The sequence below is a fragment of the Cydia splendana genome, chromosome 21, assembly GCF_910591565.1.
Source record: "Cydia splendana chromosome 21, ilCydSple1.2, whole genome shotgun sequence".
NCBI lineage: Eukaryota > Metazoa > Arthropoda > Insecta > Lepidoptera > Tortricidae > Cydia > Cydia splendana.
The window spans coordinates 9,818,529-9,829,798 of record NC_085980.1 but is presented as its reverse complement, the minus strand read 5'-3'; the positions used below and the strand labels follow the sequence as shown (position 1 = coordinate 9,829,798).

Genomic DNA, 11,270 nt, shown 5'->3' with positions numbered 1-11,270 from the left:
ATTTGTTTAATTGAGTACAATGTAGGCTCGATTTAGCCCTACTTCACCAGGGTTACGAGTACGGAATCGATTTTCATTGCGCCGCTTGTAGGTGGGGTGCACAGAATTACAGGTACACTAGCATCGCACATGAGCAAATGAGGGGTCAGGGAGGGACTTGCTCGTATTGATAATAGGTTGTCTGTGCTGCTTCATCGTGATCTGCGCATATTCACATCATTTCTTTATTTCTCGTAGGTTAGGTCATTTGTAATATAATATGAATATAAAATTATGTAGGTACAAAACCAATACAAAATATATACGAACACATTAGATACAAAATACCTAATTGCCCGTTCGTTGATATGACTATCTATCGGAACAATAATCGTCGAATCAACACCCCACATGGCGGTTATCTCGTGGGCCAAGTGTTCATGAAATTATCATCATGATGATGGCGAAATTGGCGAATTCGACGAGCATGGTCTGGCACTGCGATCGGTCTATCAGCACGATGATCTGTTAGCACGATTCACGATTTCAGATAATGATATAACTTAAACAAAGTTACTTGTATGAGGGTAGTCGGAAAATAGTGATCATCTACGATGGCCTGAAATCACCCCGAAACTTCTATTGACTACTATCGATCAAATCGAGGTAATTCTATAACGTCAAGGCCGTGAAATATAAGAAAATACAGAATAAATAATTTACCAACGTCACGAACCTATTTATTGTCTTCCCAGTTTAACATCTTTTTATAATAATCACGTTAACGACAAAAATAAGCAAGTACGTCCCTGAAAACTGGGCGGTGACGTAAAAGAAGAATTGACGTCATTGGTTAAAATCCTGACAAATCGAAATGGTTTCTGCTGCGTTCCGTTTCACTCTTCGTAGTGTTCTTTCCTTAGAAGAAATATTTATTTTACCTGTTTCTTACTGACCTGAATTACTAAAAACTATGTAGGATAGTTATACAATATAAACACCCGTTATTGGATTTTTACACAATATTTTTAACGGTTTTGTTGTCAATAATGTAATGATCAATAACATTTGACCGTACTATACAGTGTTACGTTCGTGCGGAAATGGGGTGTAAAAAATGACATTCATTTCGTTCCATTCATTCGTTTACAAATGTCAGTATAGGCTAGGCGATTTTGCAATATTGTGAAGAAAAACGATGTTTACGACTGAAAATAACAAATGTAATCATTAAAATGTTATCAGTTGTGTACGGAGTTAGGGCGTGTGCGCGCCAAAACACTGTGGCATCGAAATAACGCCGTTTGAAAGTGAAAAGGGCGTTTTACCTACTTCGTTTGAGGGAAATCGTATTCGCCCAAATTCTCTTTCGGGATCATGTTAAAGTTTAAAAAGATGGGATCGGATAAAGTGCCACTGTTGCTGGTGACCGCGAACGTGGGATCTATCTTCGAGGACGTGAGTGTTTCACATTTTAATTGATTTATTGACCTAAGCTTTAAACGCCTACCTACCTGCTATGATTAATTAGATTAAATGGCCCAAATAGCCGTGGGATTGGTATTCCCATTTCGCAAATGGACTCTGATTAAAACAATCGTTTTAATGTGACGTCCTGACGAGTGATTTGTATTCAAGAATAATTAAAGAAAGCATTATAGATTTATTTTCAATGAAGTTTCACCTTAATTTTTGCTAATATTCTTATAAGAAAGGCCCCTTTTTAGAAACTTATTAGAAGTTATTTAGCATTTCATTCAGAGTGAAAGACTGTCTTCTTGATTAATAAAATAAAAATATTTAAAAATATAACATAATATTTGTATTGAGTATAATTTATCCTATCAAGAGATTTATGCATGCGCAGCAAACTTCAACTATTTATAAAAATAATTTTATATCTATTTTAAGACAACCTTAAGAATCAGAGTTGATGTTTTTTGGAGTTCATTGCACCCACTTAAGAACATGCTCTGTGCGCCAATGTTTCTTGTCTTCTCTCTTCTTCCTTGTCATATCCTCATGGCTGAGAGACATGACAAAAGTGGACACTTTTCACCAGCGCTCTCCAAGCCGGTCTGTCTTGGGCCAGTGCATGCTACCCTGCAATGTGGTGTTTCTTGTCAAGTAGAGGGAAATTCCAGAGAATATACAAAACTCTTATTATAACATGGGCAATCTGCTTTACATGTATGTTGATTTTGTTTGTTTTACATTAGTAATGGGCTGAATATTTGGTAATATTCGGTATTCGGCATATTATTGAATGTTCATATTCGGCAGAATAGTTAGGTTTGAAATGTTGAATATTTACCGAATAAACTATTTTTGAAGTGAAAACTTCTTTAGTGGCGCTGTGCACTGTTTGTGATGGGGAAAAAATGTTAAACTTGCGACAGGTCATGTGACCAACAGATTCAACAGATTGAAAATTCATAAGACAGACACGTGACTTGATCGAAAAACTGTTACAATGTCATTGAGTTTTCACTTCTGCTGCACTCCCGGAGTGCAACCCGTTGTTTTTTTATATTGAGTTTGCTAGTTAGCGCGGTTGCACTTCATGATCAGGTATGAGACGTTTCCGTTTCTTTTTATATACATTTCCGGTCGGTTGAGAGGACAAGGGTCAAAAACGCGTTATGAGTGAAGACAGGTAAGGACAATGTGGTTATCAGATTAGCTAATTGAAATGCAAAAACATAAACAACCGATATACCGAAATTGAATACTGGTTAATTTGTTATTATTCACCACGACAGAACTTAAGAATTAAATTTATCTCCTAAATTTCGAGGACAGCGTTGTCCGGACGGGGTTGTTGTTGGGACCGGTTAATTTGTATGAAAAATATACCGGTTTTCAGTCCCTGCTCACTTGTTATCATGATTGACCTGACACTTGCCATCACATACCTACATGTGTGAATTAGGTTCACATACAATGCTATATTATATGGTACCATAAAGCTTACCTGATGATGGACACAGGAGGCGGCCATAGGAAGTCTGTGGTAATTCAATGCAATCTGTTTTAGTTGCCTGTTGAAAGAAAAGTACAGTCACACTAAATGCTTGTATCAAGAAAGAATTTTTTGACAAAAAAAATCTTTTTAGGGTTCCGTACCCAAAAGGTAAAACGGGACCCTATTACTAAGACTTCGCTGTCCGTCCGTCCGTCCGTCCGTCTGTCACCAGGCTGTATCTCACGAACCGTGATAGCTAGACAGTTGAAATTTTCACAGATGATGTATTTCTGTTGCCGCTATAACAACAAATACTAAAAACAGAATAAAATAAAGATTTAAATGGGGCTCCCATACAACAAACGTGATTTTTGACCAAAGTTAAGCAACGTCGGGCGTGGTCAGTACTTGGATGGGTGACCGTTTTTTTTTATTGCATTTTTTTCCGTTTTTTTTTATTATGGTACGGAACCCTTCGTGCGCGAGTCCGACTCGCACTTGCCCGGTTTTTTAATAAGCATAGGATTTATTAGAAGCGGGACATAAGTCTTAATGTATGGTACTACTATAGTCTGTATCTTTAGGTATTTAAATATTAAAAGTAAACAAAATCTACCCTCAACTGGCTTAAGGAGCCATTTGAGGGTAGGTTTTGTTGAGGGTAGATGAAAACATTACATGATCACATAATGTAGATTAAGGCCACATTCTCACGAGCGCTTTTACAACGCGCGTTAAAAAAGCGTTTGAATGACACAAATGGATACATGTTCACACGATGGCGGTGGCGCTTTTTATCAAGCGTTGTTGGATTTTCGACTTTAAGCGTTGGTCGTTAAATCGAATTTAGCGTGTAGACGGATTCAAGCTCTTTTTTAACGCGTGTTGAAAAAGCTCTCGTGTAAATGGGGCCTTAAGTCAGGTCGTTCAGTGACAGATCCAGGCGGTTTCGTATTTGGTTGGTTAACCAATAAATGTTGTAACTACCCGAAAATTTACAAATTATTTGTTTACTTTTATTTAAATACCTAAAGATACAGAGTATAATCTAATCCGTGCTGACATGCCAGACACCAGTGAAGCACCCACTAACAAATTGGATTTGCCCGTTTATTGATTGGCCTTAATTGCCAATTTTTGCCAGTGTTGACTCACTAATTTAATTAGTGACATCCTACATGCACGTGATGGGGCGCCACGGATTATTAAATTTAATAGTAGGTACACTAAGGGCGTCCGCTAGTCTGGATTGGGTGGAAGTAGGACTAATTTTTTTTAACTATGATATTCTACTGTATGGTCGCTCCTGGGGCCAGTTACAGCCTATGGTGTGAGTGAGGTCAGTGACGCGGCCTGAAGGGCCGCGGCGCTGCCAAGAGAGAAAGGAGTGAGGAAGAGATAGTATTAGAAGAGAAGGTTCATAGAGTTTAGAATAGAGGAGAGCAGTATACAATTTTTTCCTAGCAAAACTAGTGACTTTATATAAACTTAACGTGTTTTGATGAATTTATTATTTTTTTAACAATTTTAAGAGGGCCCTAGGGCGGAGGGCCCTGTGTGATGTTGACCTTTGTTAAAATTTGGTTTATTATTTTTAATTATGATTACGTCTGTGGTTTTCCCAGTGTGGTCGAGCATTAAAATAGGTATTAGATTTTTTACGGTATTTATAGTTTCTAATTACAATAGTGTTATTAGTTTGGGATTTTAATGCTTTTATTGTATCTAGATCGCGGGCCTGAGCTATGGTAGTGTCGTCGTCTGGGTCTAATAAGACATGCCTCGGCCTACGTACGCGCTTCCTGGGAGGAATCTCAGAGGCGTACACCGAGGCATGTCTTATCAGGTCGTTTTTATGAGTCTCAGCCTTTTCAAAGTAACGGCGGCTCAACGTTTTGAAATGTTGGGCCACGGTTGTTATTTTTAGGTCCTTGTGAATATCGATATTTCTTATATACCACGGAGCGCCTATCATTCTCCTTAGGAATTTGTTTTGAAGTATTTGAAGTTTTTGATTTCATATTTAGAGGTTTGGGCGAATGCAACTGATGAGTAAGAAAAAACTGTTCTTATGGCTGTTTTATAAATGTGTAATTTGTTTTAAATTTTCATTCTGCTATTTTTTGACATTAATGAGTGCAGGCGACCTAAGTAGTATGAAGCGCGGTGTTTTGCTATTTTTAAATGTTTATGAAAATTTAGTCTGGTATCTAGGGTGATGCCGAGGTATTTTACTTCGTTTTTCCACGGGATGGCTTGCCCACATAGGGTGATGTTAGGTGCAGTGGACATTATTTTTTTAAGGATGGAGGATCTGGAGAATAGTATGGCAACACTTTTGTCAGGATTGATTTCCACCCGCCACAATCGGCACCAGTGCCCTAGGGCGGTTGATGCCTCCTGTAGCAGGTGAAAAATCCTGTCGGGGCGGGGTGAGGTTGCGTATATAGCGGTATCGTCGGCGAAAAGTGCATACTGATTTTGAGGTGTTTTAGGAATGTCATTAATATAAATTGCAAATAAGGTTGGAGAGAGACAGGAGCCCTGGGGGACGCCTGCAAGGATTGGGTGGGGGTCTGATTTAGTTGCTTCAATTTTGTATTTGAATTTACGGTTTGATAGAAAGTTTTCGATTATTTTTATAAGTCGGTTATTTAAGCCTATTTTGTGTAGTTTGAAAATTAGGCCCTGGTGCCATACCTTATCAAAAGCCTCGCTTATGTCAAAGAATATGGCACCAGTTGGGATAGAACGGCCCCAGGCCGTCCACCAAAACATCGTGTTCGACGAGTCGGTGAATTTGATTTGTACAGGAGTGATCGGTCCTGAATCCGAATTGTTCTGGGATAATTACATCGTGATCATTTAGGTGTTGTTGGAGGCGGGTAAGTATAAGCCGCTCATATAGCTTACCTAGGGATTGTAAAAGGCTAATGGGGCGATAGCTGGAAGGGTCTACTCTTGATTTCCCTACTTTTGGATATTTATGAAACCAAAATTAATATTATAAAAAAGGGGGATATTTCCAATCAAACATTCTTTACTTGCAGAACTGTATCTCCATTATTTATACTTTTTATTCAATGCTGAACACAGCCCACCGCGCCTCATCTTCGAGAAACGCGCGCGGCGTGAAAAAACCATTACGTAACATTAAATATGATTTTAAAGACATTAAATACTGATAGAAAAATTTAAAAAAAATATGGTGTATTTAAAACATGTCAACAAATGTACTACTTGTATAAATTTATCTTAAAGTTATTTTTTCAATGAGTTATGCAATTGTTAATAAACAAAATTTTCTCGAAATTCCTTTCTTATTGAAAACGAAAATAAAATGTATAAATAACTATTGTAAAATTTTGTCGCTTTCTAGAGCCCTTCTCATATACATGCTTAATAAGATCTCATTATAAAAGTTTTAATAAAGTTAATAGTTTGCTTAAAATAAGTTTTAGAATAACATAGAAAATTGACGTAGAACGAAAAATCAAAGTAAAATTGTAAAATATGAAACAATATTATAACCAAACTATTATTTTTTTCAGAACTTTTATAGCGTGATCTTATTAAGCATTTATATGAGAAAGGCTCTAGAAAGCGACAAAATTTTACAATAGTTATTTATAATTTTTTTTTTCGTTTTCAATGAAGAAGGAATTTTGAGAAAATTTTGTTCATTAACAATTGCCTAACTTAATGAAAAAATAACTTTTAGATAAATTTCTACAAGTATTACATTTGTTGACATTTAAATACACCATATTCTTTTAAAAATTTTCAATTAATATTTAATACCTTTAAAATTATATTTAATGTTACGTAATCGCTTTTTCACGCCGCGCGCGTTTCCCGAAAATGAGGCGCGGAGGGCTGTGTTCAGCGTTGAAAAAGAAGTATAAATAATGGAAATACAGTTCTGCAAGTATGGAATGTTTGATTGGAAATATCCTCCTCTTTTATAATATTAATTTTGGTTCCTTAAATATTAATACTTTTTGAGATATTTGGGAAATAAGACAAATCTACTTTTTTCTCCCTTTTTTTGTTAATAACTTTTGTAATTTTTTGTGTGCTAATACACGCTTCGAATACATTTTTCTAGACATCATTACGAATTTAATGAGGTATCACACGTATTTTTAGGAGTATTATCATGGATGTAAGTAAAAAGAGGTAGATATGGTACCAGGCGCACGATCGTGAGCCATCAAATATAGGTTCCGGAACCTATATTTAGTTAGTCGCATGGGTGACGGCAACATGTCAAGTTGTCAAAATCGTTGGACCAAATTTTAGTTTTGTCAACTATGAACGTCACACGTCTACATAAATAAAAGGTCATTGAGTATTATCTATATTTTTCACCGTTTTCCGTACCTCGAACAGACTATAACTAATGTATTGTTTATAATATACTATGTATTAAGAAAATCACTACTTCTTACCTTCTATGTAACGTCAAAGTACAGTCACCTGCAATAATATGTTACTCTTCGAAGGCCGCAAAAATATGTGACACACTTTTATGACTCTACAAATAAGATCGTGTCAGATATTTTTGCGGCCTTCGATGTGTAACATATTATTGCAGGTGACTGTACCAGCCACGTAGTTCATCATAAAAAGCATTGAAATCCCAGAACACCCTAAAGTACTTTAGTAAAGTATATATTAGTAAATTGACTAGCAACCAAGACAGCGTCCCTTGGGAAAAGTAAGGGCGGGCAGTTCTTATTTCAAAAAGGAAAATACATTTCGCGAATAAAATTGTTGCTTTTGTGACGAGTGATGACGTTATTCATAAACGCGTTACTGGCCTGAATTTGCTATGAATCGTTTGTATTTGTAAGAAAGGGATAAAACATAATTTAATGAATTTTCTATGAATCGTTTATTTATCATTAACTGTCATTTTGACTTACGTATTTGTAAGAAAGGGATAAAACATAATTTAACTAAAGCAGGCTCGTAAAGTTTTATGCTCAGTAAAAGTAAAGTTATAACGCTCACCGTACTGTGCGTTCCTACTGCGATACTGATGTTGCCTTTTGGCGTCAAATTTAGTAAAAGCATGATGCGAGCTACTTAGGGTGATTCACTTTTGTATGGAGAAAAAAAAGTTGTAATATTTTTCCTGACTTTGCTCACCAATGGAGTCTCCCCACACTAAAAACTATCTATTTCAATTTTCAAAAGAATCGAATAACGTTTAGAGGTTGCACAAGTTGAAAAGGTAGAGTGAGAACCCCATACATTGCGTGAAAATGAACTATGTTCTAAAATGACAAAATATAATGAACTGATACTAAAATCGAATGAGAAAACTGAATTTTGCGTCTAAAACACGATAAAAGCACTTTTCCTTTGGAAACAGGTGGAAAAACTGAAAAATCTTAATTAGAACATTTATCGAGTAACTAAAATCCAAGTTTACTACTAATTTTAATAGTACATTTCGATGCTAGTGCGGAAGGTATGTCATTACTTCACGAGTACCGAGATATCTTGCCACGAGCCGCAGGCGAGTGGGAAGACTCGGGACGAGTGAAGAATGACATTTCCGCACGTGTATCGAACGACGTTTTTTAATACAGTTGCGAAAAAATAAGTAAAACATTGTTAATCGTACACTAAACAAAAGTGGTAACAGTGACAGCTCGCTTAGACGTCGTCTTTAAGTATATTATATCTATGGGCGTTTGGCAGCTATTCCGTTCCATTCAGACACCTTATTAAGAACGGAATTTTCAATATTCAATATTAAAAAATAAACGTGTTATAATGATGAAGAGGTAAGTATTAAAATATGAAATATGTATATTTTTCATATTCTTACATTAACAGTAGGTTTTTATGCTGATTACGACGTTTAAAGGAAACTAATATTAACACTCATCAATAAGTAGTCGTGAATTGGAACAAGTATAAATTTAAAAAAATTGGAAAAGTAAAAAGCACTAGTTCGACATAACCAACTTTCCGCACGCTAAACAGCTACGTAAAGTAGCACTTTGTGAGCAACTGTATTAAAAAATTTATTTATATGTAGAAGTTTCAGTATCACACTACTCTCCGCTTTGATGGTAGCCGCTTAAACCATTTTCTACCCTCCGATGTAGAGTCGTTGGTTATTTGAAAAATCTTTGTTGATGTTGTGCAACCTCTAAATGATGACCGATTTTAATTTTTTTTAACGTATAATATTTTTTTATCAGTTAGAACAAGAATTCGAGCAAAGTCAGATGAAAATCGAAAATTCGGAAAAATGAAACACCCTACTACGTGTCTGACTCTAGAAAGTATGTACCTTAAAAGCTTAGTTCAAGTGGTCTCCACTCTACAGTGCTCTACACTAGGCAAAGCCTTTATAGTGCATTGGTATTCGTTAACATGTTTTACTTAATCAATTCAGAACCGGTTACGCTGATCTGCATCAAAGCAATTATCTCAGTATGTCTATTTTCTTAGCATTTCTTGTTGGCGGGCCACGAATATCATCAATTCTTCATATCTTGAATGTGTTCATTTTGAAAATTGCTCAAACTCTTTTCTTGGCACTTGGATGCCCGTGACCCCGATGGGCGTCATATTTTATTTCTTCGCGATGCTGCGGATGCCGATTGGCGTCAAAAATCGCATCATCGACAACACACGTCCTCGACATTTACTTAAAGTAGGTATGTAATAGTTGTTTTTCAACACCAAGATGAGATGGATAGATTCCCATTATTGGTAGATATTTTCTCTAAATGCCTCAAAGGAGTCGCAAATGAAACCTATTAAAGAGAATAGAAATAATAATGCATGTCCATGTCCTCGTATTAGCATAGATAAAAATCAATGCAAATCTCATGTACAGTCAGCAGCAGAAGTTGCTAAGCGGGCGAGGTGTTCAAAATTACCTTGACACGCTCTTATTCTCTTAACAGTAGCGTCAAGATAATTTTGAACACCTCGCCCGCTTATCAACTTCTGCTGCTGACTGTGTTCAGGCAAAACAAGAATAAATAGGCTGAAGGTAAAATTATAAAATACATGATTCTTAGGTAGGAACTTTATTTCCTTGAGTTAAAGACTAGTTTTGCTTGGCGGACTGTTTCCCTATAATTTGTATCATGATAATTTTCCCCATACAAGTACAGAATCGATTAGGTTTTATTTTTATTTTATAGATGCCCGTTTAGATAGTTTTGGAGCCTTGTTGGGTGCGTTAAGTGTATTAAACACATAATACCTGTATGCAGGCTTATTAATCGGTATTATAAGTTTAAGGTTACTTGCTATCTTCCTTACATGTATTATGATTAATACATATACCTCAATTAATATGTATTATAAAGGAATACTGACGAAGGGAGCGAATTCCGCTCCTTGGCTAATGACGTAAATCGACTTGTTATAAACATGTATAATTTTTTCACCATAATCCATAGAAATGAGATGAAAATTTCTATACATATTTAATTTATGATTATATACATAGAATTTGTACATATTGACTGTATGTACAAATTCTATAGTCACGTCAGAAACTATTATCTGTACCTTTAAACCAGCAATTCCGCCCCGGCTTCGTACGGGTTAGCCTCAGATCATAGAAGGTACTTACTTCCTATATCTATGGGCTTAACAAATTATACCTACCCCTAAACCTTCCTCAATAATCATTAATCACTGATAGGTGAAAACCGCATGAAAATCCGTTTAGTAGTTTTCGAGCTTATCGCAAACAAACATACAAACACATATATTATAACGTGTAGTGATGATATATATACAAGGATTGCTCGTTTAAAGGTATAATATATACATATTTCTGGGATCTCGGAAACGGCTCTAACGATTTCGATGAAATTTGCTATATAGGGGTTTCCGGGGGCAATATATCGATGTATCTAGGTTAGGCTAGGTTAGGAAACATATAAAAAGTCAAAAATGCCTCAGCCACTTATATCTGAGAAAACGCGCCTACCTAGTTTTCTCAGATATAAGTGGCTGAGGCATTTTTGACTTTTTATATGTTTTTCGAGCAAAGCTCGGTCTCCCAGATATTATTATTTTAACACTAATATTAGCCACCAGCGGCGATAAAGCTAAACTGACGTTATCGGTTATCCAGCAATAACATGGTGTTAGTGATAACGGGTAATTGGAATAAAAATCAATTCACAATAAAGCCCATCACAGACGGAGCGATAATATATCGGCAGATACCGTAAGATACGGTATCTTTTACGTACTATTTGGCAGAGTCCATACACGAGGCTATATTATATATTTTGGTATCTTACGATATCTTATCGATCGCATAAGGCATCTG

At 36.0% G+C, this 11,270-nt stretch overlaps 1 protein-coding gene and 1 long non-coding RNA gene across 2 annotated transcripts in view; both read left to right on the top strand.

Annotated features, from left to right (window-relative positions):
• The window catches only part of LOC134801309 (uncharacterized), a 121,049-nt gene that overhangs the window by 83,097 nt on the left and 26,682 nt on the right, over window positions 1–11,270 (top strand). The gene's annotated exons all lie outside the window — the stretch shown is intronic.
• The window catches only part of LOC134801308 (uncharacterized), a 36,890-nt gene continuing 26,682 nt past the window's right edge, over window positions 1,063–11,270 (top strand). Inside the window, exon 1 of the mRNA XM_063773850.1 lies at window positions 1,063–1,437. Coding sequence (XP_063629920.1) covers window positions 1,357–1,437 — 81 coding nt within the window. The 5' untranslated portion in view covers window positions 1,063–1,356. The remainder of the gene's footprint in view (window positions 1,438–11,270) is intronic.